Source organism: Diabrotica virgifera, chromosome 6 (genome assembly GCF_917563875.1).
Source record: "Diabrotica virgifera virgifera chromosome 6, PGI_DIABVI_V3a".
In the NCBI taxonomy this organism is placed as follows: Eukaryota; Metazoa; Arthropoda; class Insecta; order Coleoptera; family Chrysomelidae; genus Diabrotica; species Diabrotica virgifera.
In genome coordinates this window covers 153,552,720-153,570,631 of record NC_065448.1, presented here as the reverse complement: position 1 = coordinate 153,570,631, position 17,912 = coordinate 153,552,720, and the positions used below count along the sequence as shown (strand labels likewise).

The 17,912-nt window shown below is 33.1% G+C and overlaps 1 protein-coding gene across 1 annotated transcript; it reads right to left on the bottom strand.

Annotated features, from left to right (window-relative positions):
• Positions 1–686: 686 nt before the first annotated feature.
• LOC126886368 (juvenile hormone acid O-methyltransferase-like) lies at positions 687–13,202 on the bottom strand. Its single transcript, XM_050653260.1, has 3 exons — positions 12,783–13,202; positions 5,697–5,971; positions 687–954 (listed from the first exon to the last, which is right to left on the bottom strand). Exons 1-3 carry the CDS (start codon positions 13,142–13,144, stop codon positions 770–772), a joined length of 822 nt encoding a protein of 273 aa, XP_050509217.1. The 5' UTR covers positions 13,145–13,202; the 3' UTR covers positions 687–769.
• Between the last annotated feature and the right edge of the window lie 4,710 nt (positions 13,203–17,912).

Sequence of the window (17,912 nt, the reverse complement as noted above, 5' to 3'; positions counted from 1 at the left end):
CAACTGTACGTATTTTAGATGTACCTACTGTGCATATGTATTTCATGTTTTTGCATTTATAATCGAGTTTATCTGTAAGTATACCATATTTTATTAATTTAACCATATTCTCCGGCTAGCAGGTTCCACTGTACTTCAATAATTGATCAAACACACATTGTAAACTTATGTACATTATTTATATCAATTATTGCAACAGTAATCTAAATACGCTAATGACCCTGAGTGGTAGATGCGTTATTAAAATAAAAGAAAAGGCCAGCATCTGCTATGAAAAGATTGTAATATGTGTTTATGCTTTGTGTTTTATTGGCACTGGTTTTCACAACCAACTGGCCAGTCAATTTCATAATGACTTTTTAGACTATAACTTATCACTAACTTAGGGGAGTAATGTGTGTGTGTGTGTTGAGTAAGTGTCTTGTTACTTTGCAAAGTCTACGTGATTTTCTTTGCAAAGAGACGCTAATTGTATCCGAACGTCTGTGGTTCCTCCGGTGAGTACCGATCCCACAAGGAGAGAAACTATTTTCATTTATTAATTTATAATAAACGAAAAAAAATTTCTGACCCTGGTGAGATTCGAACTCACGACCATTCGGACCTTTCGAATACGAACTTTTCAATCCAAAGGTAGGCGCTCTTACCACTGAGCCAAAGAAGGGGTAATAATTGTAATATAAATAGACGTTTAAAAATATGTTTATTAATATTAATAATACATTTCGGCGTATTTTAAGAAATCCGCCATTTTTATTTAATTTCTTAATTACATTGTTTTGGTTGCGTGAAACACTAACATGTGATAATCAGTTGAAATTGTTCGTTTTCCATTTTCGTAAGTAATAACAAAATTTGCATTATTTTCTTTTTCTTTTATGTAATCCTCTATATACTCGTCATACTCTTCTTTGGGTATGTAATGTAGAATTGGATTAACGGATATATGCAGATCTAGAAGAAAATAATAACTAATGATTTTTTTCTAATAGGAATTTTAATTCCCAAATCATAAAACGGATTTTTTATCTTTTATTGTTATTGCACTAGGTACTTATACTATGATACAGTTGATCCAAAAAAGGCATAACCCAGACATCCAAAGTGAAAGTTATGTTTCAACACTAAATTGTTCTAGATGGTCCACATATTGTTCAGTAAAAAGTTACACCATTTTGAGCGTCGGGTTTGTTTGGGGGTGGGGGAAAAGTCGGTAAATTAGGAGTTGTTTAAGTTTTTGGTCAATATTTCTAAAACTATGCTGTTTAGCGTGAACAATGTTCTATACAAAAATATTCTACAATGAATTCTAAACAAAAAATTTCCTATGCATAATCCTTCTGAAACGAACAGTTTCAAGGTTACGGAGGTAATATAGTATAATTGGCCGAAAAAAAGGCCTAACCCCGTCATCTAAAGTTTTCCTCCAACACCGAATTGTTCTATATGGTCCACATATCGTTAAGTAAAAAGTTACACCATTTTGAGCGTCGAATTTGGGGGGCGGGGAAGGGAATGGTCACTAAATTAGTAGTTTTTACGGTTTTCGTCAATATTTCTAAACCTAAGAGGTTTAGCGTAAAGAATATTCTATACAAAAATGTTCTACATTATATTTAAAAGAAAAAGATTTTATGCATAATTTTTCTAAAATCAACGGTTCCGGAGTTACAGAGGGTGTGAAGTGGAGGTTTTCCAAATTTTTATATCGTTTGGACAAATTTTAATATTATTATTGAAGAGACTAATTTTTTGAACAGGGTTATGTTTCTAAATATAATTTTTTATTTCAATGGCAGCTAGTATGATACTGATAATCCCTTGAAGGAATGTAAACCTCACCAAGAGGCTTCTACACACCTAGGCCATATAAATCTCTCGTACAGAGAAACCCAACCTGAACTTTCTATGGACAATGTCGCATGAACATATTTCCAACAGTAAAATTGTTCACGCTAAACCGCTTAGGTTTAGAAATACTGACGAAAAACGTAAAAAATACTAATTGGCCGACTTCTTCCCTCCCCCTCCCCCTTACCCCAAACCCGACGCTGAAAGTGGTGTAACTTTTTACTGAACATTATGTGGATCATATAGAACAATTTGGTGTTGGAGGAAAACTTTTAGTTTGGATGACGGGGTTAGGAATTTTTTCGAACCAATTATACTCTGTTACCTTCGTAACTTTGGAACCGTTCGTTTTAGAAGGATTATGCATAGGCCCTTTTTGTTTAAAATTTAATGTAGAACATTTTTGTATAGAACTAATAAACTCCTAATTTACCGACTTCCCGCCCACCTCCACAGCAAACGCGACGCTCAAAATGGTGTAACTTTTTACTGAACAATATGTGGACCATATAGAACAATTTGGTGTTGAAGGATAACTTTCACTTACGACGTCTCAGTTTGGGTCTAGTTATACCATAATATTATGTCATAACTTAGTTTTCAGAACGAGCTTGGGAAAATTGATAATGATTTAGTTGTAACGAATGAGAGAAGGAATAGAACAAGTGAACGAAAAAATGAGGAAGATCTCAAGTACGATGGTTGGACCAAATAAAGTACATGACTGGTTACTCATTCCCCGAAGCCAAACAACACGCACAGCAGAGAGATAATTGGAGAGAAATAGTCAAAAAAAATATGCCACTACATCCTTATGAAGGACACAAGATAGAGGAGGAACGAATGAGAGTGAACCTTTTCTGGTAAAAAGAGCAGTTGCAGTATTGGGTGTACCCGATCTTTGTGGATACAGAAAAAAGGCCCTTCTTAGGGAAGTTTGGAACAAAAGAGAACCAAAAACACGTGAAGAGAGGAAGAGAGAGAAAGAGAGAGATGCGAGTGTTAGAACAGGTATCACCGACAGATGCAAGGAAATGTAAAATCTGGAAAAAATGTGTAACTAATACCTTTAATTTAGATAGAAAAATCACAGAAATGACATATGTATTCTACAAAAGCACAAAAACGAATATTATTGAAAATGATAAGCTAATGAAATGATGGATAACAACAGTGATTTATAGAAACTAATGCAACGGTTTATCCCTTATTAAACGCCCAAGAGTGGGTAAAAAATGTCCTCCTAATGCGTATTCCCTTGTAACATATTTATTACGTGTTTAAAAAAATTTCAAAAATTATTTATTGTTAAAAAGACAGCCCTTTATCGAATGGTAATTTGGTTTTACCGATATTTTTGAAAATAAAAGTAATACCTTGAGTTAAATAAGGGTGGGCACAAAAAGTACACCCTTGGTAAAACTTGTTACTAAAGGTTTCTATATAATTTTAGGAACATAATCCATATAATCATCGACGTACAATTACATAATCGACATAATTATCCGCCAATGAGGAGGTTGAAAGGAAGAATGTAGAGAAAATCGACAAAAAATTAATTACTTTTACTGGTATGTTAATTTTGATATACATTGTAATTTTGTTGTAACGTTTGTAAATTGCTTGTATTAACATTTTAGAAGATGCTGTGTCTATTAAGCATAAGATTCTTAAGTTTATTCCATTTGCAACGACTCTCAATAAATATATTAGCTATTTTCGAGGTGGACATTTTTTACCCACCCTTGGGCATATAAGGTTGGGCGTTTAAGGGTTAATGGATGCAATCAAGAGCGTGGATACCTACAGATACTTTATGTATTTGTAATACATGGGAGCATTTGTATTCTGGATATTATCTAATGTGTACTCTTCTTTATGGCTTTCAATTTTGGTGTTATAGAAAAAATCCAGGAATATCATTGATTACAAGAGTGTCGAACGTGGAAGTAACTAGACAGATAGGAAATGAAGTGGCAATAATACTAAATATTAAAAGAAGACAACTTAAATATTTGCGATTAGAGGGTAAAGATACTAATTATTAGAACTCACTGTGCAAGACAAAATTAGAGGAAAACAAAATATGGAAAGACGAAGAATATCTTGGCTCAATAACCTAGGGCCTAGGCCGCCTAGGGGAATGATTTAAATACAGTAGTCCAGAACTAATAAGAGAAGTTGTAAATAAGATCCACGTAACCATGATGATTTTCAGCCTTCTAAGGAAAGGAAACTTAAAGAAGAGAAAAAGTCGGGAAATTTAAATATAAGTGTGTGACATAAAATTTGCGAGAGGATTAGAGGTCAAGAAAAAAGTACAGAAACTTAAAATTATATAATCCAGAGAGTGGTATGTGGTATAGGGTGAGGATAGCGGTAGCATGCAGAACGAAAATTGAGATACAAGGGTAAAATTGGCGAACTTCACCTTTCTGATGTTGTATAATACATCTAAGATCCACAACCATTCAGCACAGTTGGATGATATCTGTTAAAAATGTTCCTCATCTGTTTCATCTAATCCAGTATACAGTGATGAGCGTGCTAATAACCGGCAAAATAGCGCAAAAGATGGAAAACATAATAATTGCGAAACAAAAAGAGATGAAACTAGTGGAGTGGAAATTATCGTTATAAACGTGTACATTAACACTATATTACATAGTTTCCCAACTTTAGACGTCTGTGACAGGAGTATTTTATAAAAATCTACTGTCACAGTGACAGTTGTCATACTCTTCTGATACGTCTAAAGGTAGGAAACCATATAATGTAATATTAATTACGCTGTGAGCTCGTACGTAGAGGGGATATTTACAAATTCGCGAACGCCAGTAGTGACAAGTTTGTAAACGTTTACTGGAAATTTGACATAAATGTCAAAGTGATTAATTTAAAATTAAAATTAAAAACATTAATTTTAAACAATATTAGTTGGTCAAAGCTGTGGTATATATTTTTACCTTAAATATACTTACGTTTTAAATACTGATTTTAAGTTTTTTTAAAGTTCCGTAATATCTAATTATAAATAATCTATTATAATCTTAGCGCCATCTACACGATTATTGTCAAAGTATCCGAAGTAAGAAATTGATATTTTATCAATAGAACGTCAAAATGATTAGAAAAATCTTAAAAAAATCGATTACAATTTAATTACTTTTTTGCGTTGTAAATATTAAGCGATAACAATTAAATAATAAATTTAAAAATTACCGGTAAAAGTTGAATTAGTAACCGCTAGGAGCGACACCAGCGAAGCTCAGAGCGTATACGTTTATAACGATCATTTTTCTATTCTCATACTATAATATATCAATTATGATGTCACTACCTGTATCATAATGAACTTCATTATGATACAGGTTTTCATTAAGATAGTACAGATTTTTAACCAAGAGAATTGCGATATGGCATTCGCGATAAAGGTGGTACACGCGCAGTAACCAATGGCGAGTCAAATACATACGCTTTGACAGTTCTCAATATATAAACAAACCGTCAAACTGACAAACTACTGAATTTATTTGTGTTACAAAATTAATAAATTTGAATATATTTTTTGTTGTGATTGATCATAGAAAAAATAGTGTATACAACTTGCATTTAATTATCATTATGAAGCTCGTACTCTGTACGAAACTCGCCGCATACGGCTCGTTTCGTAACCCTCATACTCGCTTCATAATGACCATCATTAAATGCTCGTTTCATAATATACTATTCCATCTCCACTTGTTTTATCTCTTTTTGTTTCGCAATGTATTATGTCTTCCATCTTTTGCGCTATTTTGCCAGTTATTAGCGCGCTCATCACTGTATTATAATTTATACGTTACCTCGACATTCCTCTTCAGACTCTAACACATGACGGTGAATTTCGTTATTATAAACATAATTCTTAAATCCAGCTGCTTCTATATCTTTCCTGTATTCCTCCTTCGGATTTTGTGTATAATAATATACTGAAATAGCCTCTTCGTGATGATATTTTCCCCATTTTTGATGAGATTTTAAATTATGGAACATACCGTCAACTGGAAGGCGTTCGAAAAAATTAAGAAACACTGAACCTCCCGGTTTAAGCATCGTGTAGAAATTTCTAAACGCTTGCCTATAAAGAAGAAGACAATAATGATAAAATTGTTACTAGTATGAGCACATGATTAATATATTAGGGTATAAGGAGTCTAATACTCACAATCTTATTGAAGGTGTTTATTTTGGAGTAACCTAGTTGAGTCCCAGAATTTATAATCCGTATTTCTAATAGCCGAGTTGAGTCCCGAAGATGGGCAAATTGGGTACCGTGTCTACCTGGGGCTTAGTCGGTGTACGTAATGATTTCTAGGAATTAAAAAACAATAATTTATTTTAGAGCATATAATTTTATTACAAAAATGTGTACCTACAATATTTCCAAAAAGCAATATAAGCTAGAATTATATGCTAATTCATTTATTTAACTATTCTAAATTTTTCACCTACACTTTTGAGGTAATCAAATTTTGATATTAACCTATTATTTAATTTTAAAATTTGTTCATCTACAAATTTTTTTGATGTAAGGGTTTGTGCAGAATAATTATTTTTATAATAAAAAATCAGTACAAAAAAAAACCAAAATACAAAAAGCACACATACACATCATCATCATTCAAAAAAGAATTTAAATATGACTACTTACCAGGATTGTCCTAAATGGAATCGGCAGCCCTTCAGTGAAACATTAGTCCAAACTTCAGTGACACTTTGCTGAATTGCTTCTTCAAAATCTGCAAATACCGTTCTTAAAGCGAGTTTTTTATTGCATTTCTCAACTTGTTCTGTTAGGTATTTAAGTGCCAGTGTATATGTATGTTTTTGTTTATTTGGCAATAAGAAGAAAACCAAAGGTATGTAATGATCTTCTTCTAGACCATGGATGGAGAACATTTGCTTAAAAAACTTTGGGCAATATTCAAAAGTTCCATCTATATAAATGGTGTCCAAATCTGCTAAAAATTCTAAATTTCTGCTACAGGAAAAAATAATAATTTGGTTTTCTATGTCGTTGACCATTAGAAAATCCTCGTTTTTGTTGGTTTTCACTGGAAATGTTTTTAATATATCATGAGTTTCCTCCATACTTTTTGGTAATTTAGGCAGAAGAGATAGTCGGGCGTTATACATATTTTTTCGAACCAATGCCATGTCTTTGGTAGTCAAGGTACGAATATCTCCATTTCGTAATTCCTTTTGCAAAATTTTCATAGGTCTTTCACCGATGTCTTCTAGGGCCTCTCGTTTTAAGGAGTTACTAACATTTGACGGTTAAGTGCATCTTCGTTTAATTCGCTATGGTTGTGTTCATCCCGAATTTCCGTCACTACGTTGTCACCTTGGGTTTTTAAAAATGCTTTACATTTTTCTCTCGTCTGCGCACAACACATCCAACGCTTGTCGTTATTCTTTAAAGATTTGTAAAAACGGTATTTGAAGCCATTTAACACAATCAATTGATTTCACAATCTTTTTCACTAAGAACAATTTTCACTGAACTCATTTTGGCAATCAACTTAACACCGTATCGTATACAGATAGATCGCACCATACTAAATATTTTGTAGGATATTGCTTTTTTATATTTGATTACCATAAATGCATAACCAATAAAATCATTTCATTCCTCTATTTTTAATCCAGGTAATAACAATATTTCTAAATATGCTTAAGTACAAATTAGAAAGTACTTACAAATTAGAAAGCTACTAGAAGGTAATTAGAAGGATCACGATGCCCGGGACTCAATTCGACCATCTAAATATTTTGACCCTTCTTAATTCAGGTATATGGGACTCAATTTACCTATGCCCCATTCAACACAATCAATTATTGTTTTTCTTTTTCACTAAAAACGATTTTCATTGGCAATCAACTTAACACTGTATCGTATACAGATAGATCGCACTCTATACTAAATATTTTGTGGTATACATATTACTTTTTATTTGATTACCATAAATGCATAACCAATAAAATACTTACAAATTAAAAAGCTATTAAAAGGTAATTAGAAGGATTACGATGCCCGGGACTCAATTCGACCATCTAAATATTTTGACCCTTCTTAGTTCAGGTATACGGGACTCAATTTACCTATGCCCATTTATTTAAAGAAGTTTGTGGGCGACCGGTTTCGGCATTCACAAAAATATATGCCATAGTCAGGTCCTTAAGAAACTGAAAAAGATATCAGTACAATAACAATAACTGTACAGTATACAATGTGGTGCTAAATTTTAATTTAAAGCCCATATGTCTTCGTCGATTTCAAACTCATGTAAGCGTTTATCATGTAACTCTGTTGCCTAGGTGTCATGATTATGTTTCTTGATGAGTAAGTTAAGTATTATAAGAGATCATTTAGTTGTATAATGTAATGCAATATAAAAAAATATATGACAAAAAACGAAGTTGGATTATGACTGTCAAGATGAAAAGACAAACAACACATATATCACCATGTACAAAAACTACATTTGCAGTGTCAATTGTTTGCCGTAAAGGGAAAGAAACCTTTTAAATCCAGAAAAAATGTTTGCCCAGTTAGATTATTTTTTGATACAAGACACATGGAGTTTAAATTACAATTTAACACCACATTTTATACTGTACCTACAGTTCTTGTACTGATATCTTGTTCAGTAGGGTGGATCGAAAAATCGAAGTTTCGAAAACTGTCTTGGAATAGTGCGCCAAAGTTGCCAAATTGGTATTACAAACCTAATCTTTATTTGCGATTTTTCAAAAAAAATTCATCTTCTGCCCTCTACCGGAGGTTGAAAAAAATAAAAATAATAAAAAATGCGAACTTATGATTTTAATTGAAAAGTTAAGTAATAAGTACATTTTATTTAAAAAAAAATGATATCCAACTGAAATATTTTTGATATATGTCACATTTAGTCTTCTACACACTCCCGACCCTCCCTTTGGGACACAAATTTTGGCATATCTTTGCGCAAATCAATTTTTGTCTTGATAAAACTGTCTCTTTTTTGTGACCCAATAACCGATGAAGATGCTTCACTTACACGAGCTTCACGATTCTCTCTACAGGTTGGGTGTGACAGGGAAATGCAGCGATGTCAATGAGGTTCTCAGAAGATCCGGAAATAATACGTTTCAAATCCTCTACTTTCAAACCTTGAGACAATGGAGGGCAAGTATTTTATTGTTTTGCCAATCAATAAGATCAACATAGTCATCTGCGACAAAATTAATTTGTGGAATAATAAAAGGTTGGATGTTAGTTAAATCATTATTGGCCTTAGTTTTTGCATTGAGAATGCGACGAAGTTCAAGCTCTATTATATGCAGGCCAGCGTCTTTCTGCATAAATACCAGAAGATTTCCGGATGTACAGAATACGCATTTCTTTGAATTACAGGGTCTATATCACATTTCAAATTTTGCTCTAGTTATCGACTACGCTTTATTGTGTGTAAAATATGCTTTGCACCATTCACACATGATACATGATAAATTGAATTTGATCTGAAACCATAAAGAAGCATAAACTGTGAAAATAAATTTGGTCAGTTCCTTTAATTCTGATGTTGGATTTTCAGTACCAACATAAAGACGTAGAATGCGATTCGTTAACGTGAGCCATCGAGAATAACTCAACTTTCCAGGGCTTCAGTTTAATAAATCGACAAAATATTCCCATTTGGAAATTGCGACACAAATTTGAAAAAAATATTTCTGATCGGCACTTAAGTCAATTTAATCTACTTCTGGTAACTCACAGTCTGGTAATTCATAATAATATTATAGTTTACAACCGGCGTATTTTCGCACTGCTCTACTTGATTTCCTATAGTTCCTGCAAAAGCTCTTGGACTTTGAGTTTGACCGTCAAGCTTTTGGAAAAGATGCCTTAAAGGCAATTCATTAGCGTGAAGCTGATAGACAAATCTTTGTAAAATGCGCCCTAACTTTAACTCTAGTTGAGAAATTACACCATTTTTTTGTCCCGCATTTACCACAGTTGCGTCACATCCTACTACTACTACATAGTTCTTCTAGATTATACCTATAACTCTCTAAAAAGTTCACAATACTTTGACAAATGTTTAGGGCCAATCCAGAAAGATGTACTGTGTGATCTAAAAATGTGGAGCCTGGCTCTTAAACTAATGAAACATGCTATTCGAGTGAGGTTTTTCTGTAAGGCTTGCCTACAATATTTTCGATAACGAAGGTTTTATTTTTCCTTCCGTCAAAATATAGGGCCTTCAAAGTTTTGGGGGAGTTTTGCATAAAACCTTTTCTTGAAATTGAAGCTTTCTGCCACACACTTAAAATTTTGTCAGACAGTATGTTAGATATCTCAAAAACCGCTGGTTCCTTCCCTGAGTTTGGAGAATTTAAATTATACCTTGTCCATAAAGAACACTGTAAAACATGAGCTTTCGAACGAAGTACATTACCTTTAAAATCTGCAGGAACACCAGCTAAGGGACACTCAATGTATTCCCTAGTATAACGTATCTTTGACGAACTCATATTTTATGACACGATCGCCGAAAACCTAAAAACTGTTCAATTTTCACGTCTAATTGCAAACTAATGTACGTATGCCACATGCGGACTTATAAAATCAATTTGTCAATTTTTTTTAATTTTGTGATTACATATTACATTTTTTTTTCGTTTTTCAAAGGCCGGTAGAGGGCAGAAGATGTACTTTTATCAAAAAGTTGTACAAACACTTTTTTATTGGCGTTACTGAAGGTAACTTTTGGTGGGTATTCCAAATCAATGTGTCAATTTTTTTAAAATTTTGCGATAATCCATCCACCCTATTGTTCAGTTTCTAAAGTGTCTGACGATGGCATATATATTGTGAATGCCGAAACCGGTCGCCCACAAACTACTTTAAATAAACACCTTAAATAAGATTGTGAGTATTAGACTTCTTATACGCTAACATATTATTAAAACAATAATTTTTCGACAACTATAATATTCTATATTCAAGCAATATAACCACATATGCACACACACATGCATACACACACATAAACAATAGTATTCCTGACCCGAATGAGATTTGCATCCCATAGAAACATTGGAGCTAAAAATTCATTGAGATTAAGAGTATTGGCACAAGTAGACCAAGGAATAAACATTTGAACCCCAATTATCTCCAGGCATTTCTTCAAAACTCCTCTCATACTGTGAATGTAGTGTACTATGACCGCACAATATACTCTATTACTGACTGCCATAGTCACAATGTACTATGGTAAATTAAACACATTTCCCTAAAAGGAGGGTATTAGGCAAGGAGACACCAGCTCTCCTAAGTTAGTCACCGCTTTATTACAAATAGGCCAATCAAGTTAGGTTTGTACTTGACATAACTGAAAAGACGGCATTTGACAGTTGAAATGTGTAGTATGAAATATTACAAAAATACTGTCATTTTGGGATTCATCAATTTTTTAGTGGAACGATTTTTAAATAAACAATCCAAACGTCAAACTTAGTTTTTTGCTCATAACTTAAAAACTTGTTTATTTAGAGATTTGACGTCTACAGGTAACTTTTTACGAAAATCGGTTAATAAACAAAAAAAAGTTATTGCAAAACGGACGATTGCACATCGCTGTTTTTAAATATTGTTAATAACAATTTTATTGTTTATTAACATATATGTTTATATATACCTAAACTTGAGGGTATTAGAGTTTTTTTTAAAGTTGTGTATTTTAACCAGCTTTACATATTTTTTATTGCCATTAATTTGATCTTATTTCTACGGAGTTATTGTAATTGTTTATAAGCTTAAAAAGTGCTATTTATTAACAAATAATTGTGTGTACACAAATGTATTTTTTTTTACTTTTTTTTTTCATAGGTTATTAGTATATCTCTTAGCGAAGGAAATAAGCCCCAGAACATTGAGATCCATTTAGCCAAATTAACTGGACCAGCCTCAGAAATTAGCCCGTTTTTCAAAAAAAATGTAAAACATTGAATTTCGCAAAAACTATTTAACAGATCTGGACCATTTTTTGCACACCATTCAAACACCATAACACCCTCAAGTTTCGGTATACATAAACATATTTCAATAAACAATAAATTTGTTATTAACAATATTCAAAAACACCGATTTTGTCGTCCTTTTGCAATAATTTTTTAAGTTACCTGTGGTAACTTAACCGACGTATCTTTTTTAAGTTACCTGTGGACGTCAAATTTCTAAATAAACAAGTTTTTAAGTTATGAGCAAAAAACTAAGATTGACGTTTTGATTGTTTATTTAAACATTGTTCCGCTAAAAAATTGAAGAATCCCAAAATGGCAGTTTTTTTGTAATATTTCAGATTACACATTTCAACTGTCAAACGTTTGACGTTTTGATTATATAAGACGAAAACGGCGGGTTCATTGGAAAATATATTCCCATGAGATTTTTTTGCATAATCACATTCGTGAGACACCGCAGAATAAGGTTCAATAAGTCGCACACGCTAAAAGTGGTCCAAATTTTTTTTAACGATTTTTTTATTCAAATTGCAAAAATAAATTGTTTCATTGTACTTCCAATTCTAAATTATGGATCAGAAACATTGACCCATGCCAGAAAAGTAATCAATATAATACAAGTGATACAGATTCAGAGACAAATCAAATAGTGTTTTCAAGAGAATAACTGGAGTTGCGGATGCAGTTAAAAGAATTACAACGTTGAAGTAGAACCGGTCCAGGGTGCTCAAGATAGGACGCAATGGAATTATTTACAAGAAGCCAGTGTTGAGCAGTGAATTCAAAATGGCTAATGTTGGTAACATAGTTAGCCATAATAGAAGAACACCAGAGGATAAGCGTACCCTTTATATACACTAAACACCAAAAACCACTCTTACCTTGGATTATCGACCATATGAACAAGGAAAAATCCAAAAATATGATCAAACCTATTTACCATATTTACTGGTGGATGTCTTACGTTTAGATCAAGTTCACAAACAGTAGATCTTGGTATGTTGATAATATTCTTAGCATACTCGACCATAACTTTTGATCTGTCACTTGCAAAAAATTCCTTGTAATCTTGTGGAAGAATTGGAATAATACTTTTTAGCGAATTTTCCCCGGAAGCAACTCCACATTCTAAAATCGATGCATTGTTTCTCCACTTTAATAAATGTGCATACTTCTGAAGATGTTCGTTTGTAATTTCCAAAATTCTTCCACTACTTTTAGACCATTTTTTCGGTAAATGCATTTCTATTTTAGATATGGTGTATTTTATATTTGGTTTACTAAGTTACTTAAGGACTGATTTGTAATACGGGTATTGTTTTATACCGTAAGTAAAAAATTTTTTTTTAGCAAAGGTGCGTCAAAACAACGTTTTAAAATAATAATAATTAGTATGTAAGCATTTGTTGTAGTCCAGTAAAAATAGTGCGTTAAGTTGTAAAAATGGAAGGAATAGAAGGAATAGTAAACGGCAAAATATTTCGAGGAATATTAACATTTCGACGGTCAGACCAATACAGGACACCCGATCGGTTCGTTTGTAAGCATGACGAAATGAAAAGCTGCATATTTGTGCATTGGATAATGGATTTTAAAATGTCATTTTTAAATACTAAAAGTTAAACATTTTAGTGCGATGAATATTGATAAAAATAAACCCAATTTTTCTACAAAAATTGACCAACACCACATGAAAATCATTGCAGAAAATCAAAAGTAAGGAATATTTTTGTACATTTTTCATGGACTATTATTATGTTTATCGCAATATTTATTTAAATTAAGTTATTAACATATTTATCATCTGGATAAAACGTCATATACTAAAGATATCTTTTACTAAAAAAAGAAATAAAAATAAGGTAGTATTTAAGAGAAAATCGTTTTGTAGTGATAGCAAAATATAATATATGGGTGATTCGGTATACAGGGTGATTCTGTCGAAGTTATAATTAGAATTTTTAGAGAAACTTGACAACATTCTTCTTCTTAATGTGTCCTATCAAGTCCCCTTGACGTTGGTGATTAACATGGCGAAACTGTCTCTGTCTCAAGCTATTCTAAGTGGGTGTTTCTAAGAGGCCTAAGAGGCCGGCTTTCTACCAATTCTTCTGCGTCCTTCGATTTTGCCCATCATAATAAGTTGAAGAATATTATACCGGTCTCCCCTTACTACGTGTCCAAAATAGTTCATCTTTCTATATTTGATGATATCAAGCAGTCCGCGGGCAGCAATTGTTCTCTTAAGGACTGCCACATTTGTCAGCATAGCCGTCCATGGTATTTTCAGTATACGTCTGTACAGCCACATTTCAAAGGCCTCCAAACGATTAATGGTGGATATTTTTAATGTCCATGCTTCGACACCATACAAGAGGACTGACCAAATGTAACATTTAATCATGCGCTTCCAAGTTGAAGTTGTAAGTTATCATTACAGAAGAATGACCTCATTTTTAAAAATGTCGTGCGGTGCGGGCTATCTCGACTATACATTTTATCTCTTTATCTGGATCTAGTTGTTCAGTAATATGGCAACCAAGATATTTAAAACTGGGTACTCTTTGAATTATGTGACCATCAACATATAACCGTGAATCTTGATGGGCCAAACGGCTAAATACCATGTATTTTGTTTTTGAACAGTTTATGTTTAGGCCAAACTCTCTTCCCACTGTGTCAATGGCATTTAAAAGGTATTGTAATCCCTTCATATCATCACTTAAAATAACTGTATCGTCTGCATATCTGATTGTATTTATCAGAATTCCATTAACTTTCACACCCAATTCTAAATTATGCAGCGCTTCCTTAAATATTCTATCTGAATATAAATTAAATAACAGTGGGGACAATATACAACCCTGTCTGACATATCTTTGTATTTTTCATTTTTCTGTTAATTTTCCATTTATGCAAGCTGTCGCTATTTGACGCCAATATAATTAACCCGCGTCCCGGGTTCCCAGTCCATTTCTGAAGCCAAATTGTGTTTCATCCTGGTCTTCTTCACATTTATCTCTGATTCTACTGTGGATGATATGTAGAAAGATTTTCAAAGTGTGGCTTATAAGGCTTATCACGCTATAATCGCTACAGTTTTTCGGGCGTTGTTTTCTTGGTAGGGTTATGCATTCGGACTTTAACCAATCTTCCGGGATATCACCAGTCGAATATACATCATTAAAAAGTTTGACTAGTATTCCAATGTTTTCCTCATTTATGAGCTTTAACATTTGTGTAGGTATGTTGTTAGGACCAACGGCTTTCTTGTTTTTTTTTTTACCAATTTTATAGCATGTAGTATTTCTGATTTTAGTATTTCTGGTCCTTCACCTTCATCTAAAGTCTCCAGTTCTAAGGGACTATCATCATTATACAGTTCATTTATACAATTATACCAGGTAGTTCGAATTTCGTGTTCGTCTATTTTCATTTTTCCCGACGAATCGGTTATAGTATGTGGAGTTTTCTTATGATAAAGACCAGCTACTCCTCTAACTTTTTTAAACATATTAAACGTATCATGTTTTTCATTAAACTTTTCTAATTCCTTGCATTTATCCTCCATCCATTTTTCTTTAGCTACCTTTAATTTTTATTTAATTAGTTTCTGTTTTTCTTCGTATTCTGTCTTGTTATCTTTCAGTTTTCTTCTCTGCTCCATCAATTCCAGGATTTCATCAGTCATCCATTGTTGTTTTTTGTGCCTCTGCATCGTTGTTGTATATTTCCATTACTTTCCAGGTAAGATCTTTAAACGTGTTCCATATTTCTGTATTGTTTTCATTTGTTGAATTCTTTAGCTGATTATTCAGGTCATTTTCTATTAGCGTTTTGTTGGATATTGAGATATGTAATTTCGGCGTGTAATTTTTTTGACAACATTAATATCTGAAAATTTATCGACCCAAAAAATGATGCAAAAATGTTTGGCACATTTACCCCCGAGCTTCCCTTTAAAACTCTTCCTCGTATGGGAAACGGAAAATATCGATTTACTAAGAATCTATATGCCCTAGAAAAAAATATTTCAACCACAAACTGTAGCTACGATAATTTTAAACAAAAATGTTAATTAGCTCTTTTTGTGTAGAATGAACTGTTCTCTCAGAAACAATCCCTAAAGCAACAGGCAATTTTGAATGTCAGTTATGCTCGTGAAATCAAGTTTTTAAGCTTTGTAGCTTTTTTCGATAATTTGCCGTAGATATGTATTGCATTTAGGTCTTGTTGATCTCCCGTGTCTAAATACATGTCGAGACTGGCCTATCTTTTCTTCTTCTTCTTCTTCTTCTTCTTCTTCTTCTTCTTCCTTCTTGTATGTAGGCCTTAAAGCCTGTTTCTTCTTCAATATTAGCCTTCTAAAATATTTTAGTTATCGCACCATTTTGTTCTTGGTCTGCCAATACTTCTTCGTCCATTTGGTGACTTATCTCGTGCTATTCGTACTATCCTATCTTCTGCCATTCTACTAATGTGTTCGTTCCACTCCTGTTTCCGTTTTGTTACCCATCCATTTATGTCTTCTACATTGCATGATCTTCTTATATTTTCGCTTCTCCCCTATCCAACAGACTTTTCCCTGATATTCGTCGGAGTATTTTCATCTCTGCTGTTTCTGGTAGTCGTCTCGTTTTATATGTGTTAGGTCTTGTCTCCGCCGTATGTTTTAATATAGATCTAATTGCTGCTTTATAGATTCTTGCTTTTGTGTCTTGTTTTAGGTGTTTGTTCTTCCAGATTGTGTCATTAAGATATTAAAGAGATCCCACCGCTTTACTTGCTTTTAAGCTTTGGTATCGTACTTCCTCTTCAACATCTCCGTAACTGGTTAAATCAATTCCCCGATATCTAAACCTTGATTTCTGCTTTATTATTTTCCCATCAATTTCGATTTTACATCGTATTGGGTATTTAGATGTTGTCATACATTGGGTTTTTCCTGATGATATTTATTATCATATTGTATTTCTTGGCTATTGTATTGAAGATGTGTGTTAATCTTTGGAGATCGTCTTCTGTCTCGGCGATTAATGCGGCGTCGTCTGCATAACATAATATTTGGATTTCTTTGTTCCCATTCTGTAACGATGACCGTTACGTACTGCTTCTATTATTTCGTCCATTATTATATTCAGGAGCAGTAGGCTTAACGAGTCACCTTATATTGTCAGACTTCGTTTTGTACTGTTATAAACTGCGTTAGTTTTCCATTTATCTTTGCCTGTATTCGATTATGAAAGTAGATGTTTTCGACGGTTTGTATAATATTGATGGGTATGTTTCTTCGATACAGTAAATGTAAGACGTCTTCGACTTGAATGCAATCGAAGGCCTTTGTCAGGTCTATAAAACATATATATGTTGGTTTATTGTACTCAATGGCCTATTCTGTGATTTGTTTAGTACAAATACGGCGTCTACGCAGGATTTTCCGGATCTGAATCCTTGTTGTTCATCTGATAAAGTTGATAAAGTTTATTGATTTTGTTGTTAGAACTTTTGTGGTTAGCTTAAGTGCGGTGATCAGTAGTTTTATACCTCTATAATTGTTAGGGTCTTCTTTGTCTCCTTTTTTTCTTTGTACCTTGCAGTTCAAAATTAGTTTTTGTATAAGTTTTTTCATCTCTAGAGGTATAGTATCTCCTCCGTATTTTAGAAACTCGTTGGTGATTCGGTGTGGTCCTGGTGACTTTCTATTTTTGAGTGAATTTATGGCTATCTCTACTTCCTGAAAATTGATTTCTATTTCGTGTCTTAATTCAGATAGGTTATTGTTTTGATTATTATTTTCCGTTCCTTTAAACAGTTCCATCAAGTATCTTTCCCATTCGTTTGTTGGTATGTTATTGTATCCCTTCAATTCTGCCATTTCTTTCCGTTGGTTTCTTATGAATCTCCATATTTGTTTTTGTGTTCCGTAGAAGTCCCTTTCCATCCTTTTTGTAAACTGTTCCCCGTGTTCATTTTTGTTCTTTTTACCAACTGTGTCTCTGGATTCTGGAGTG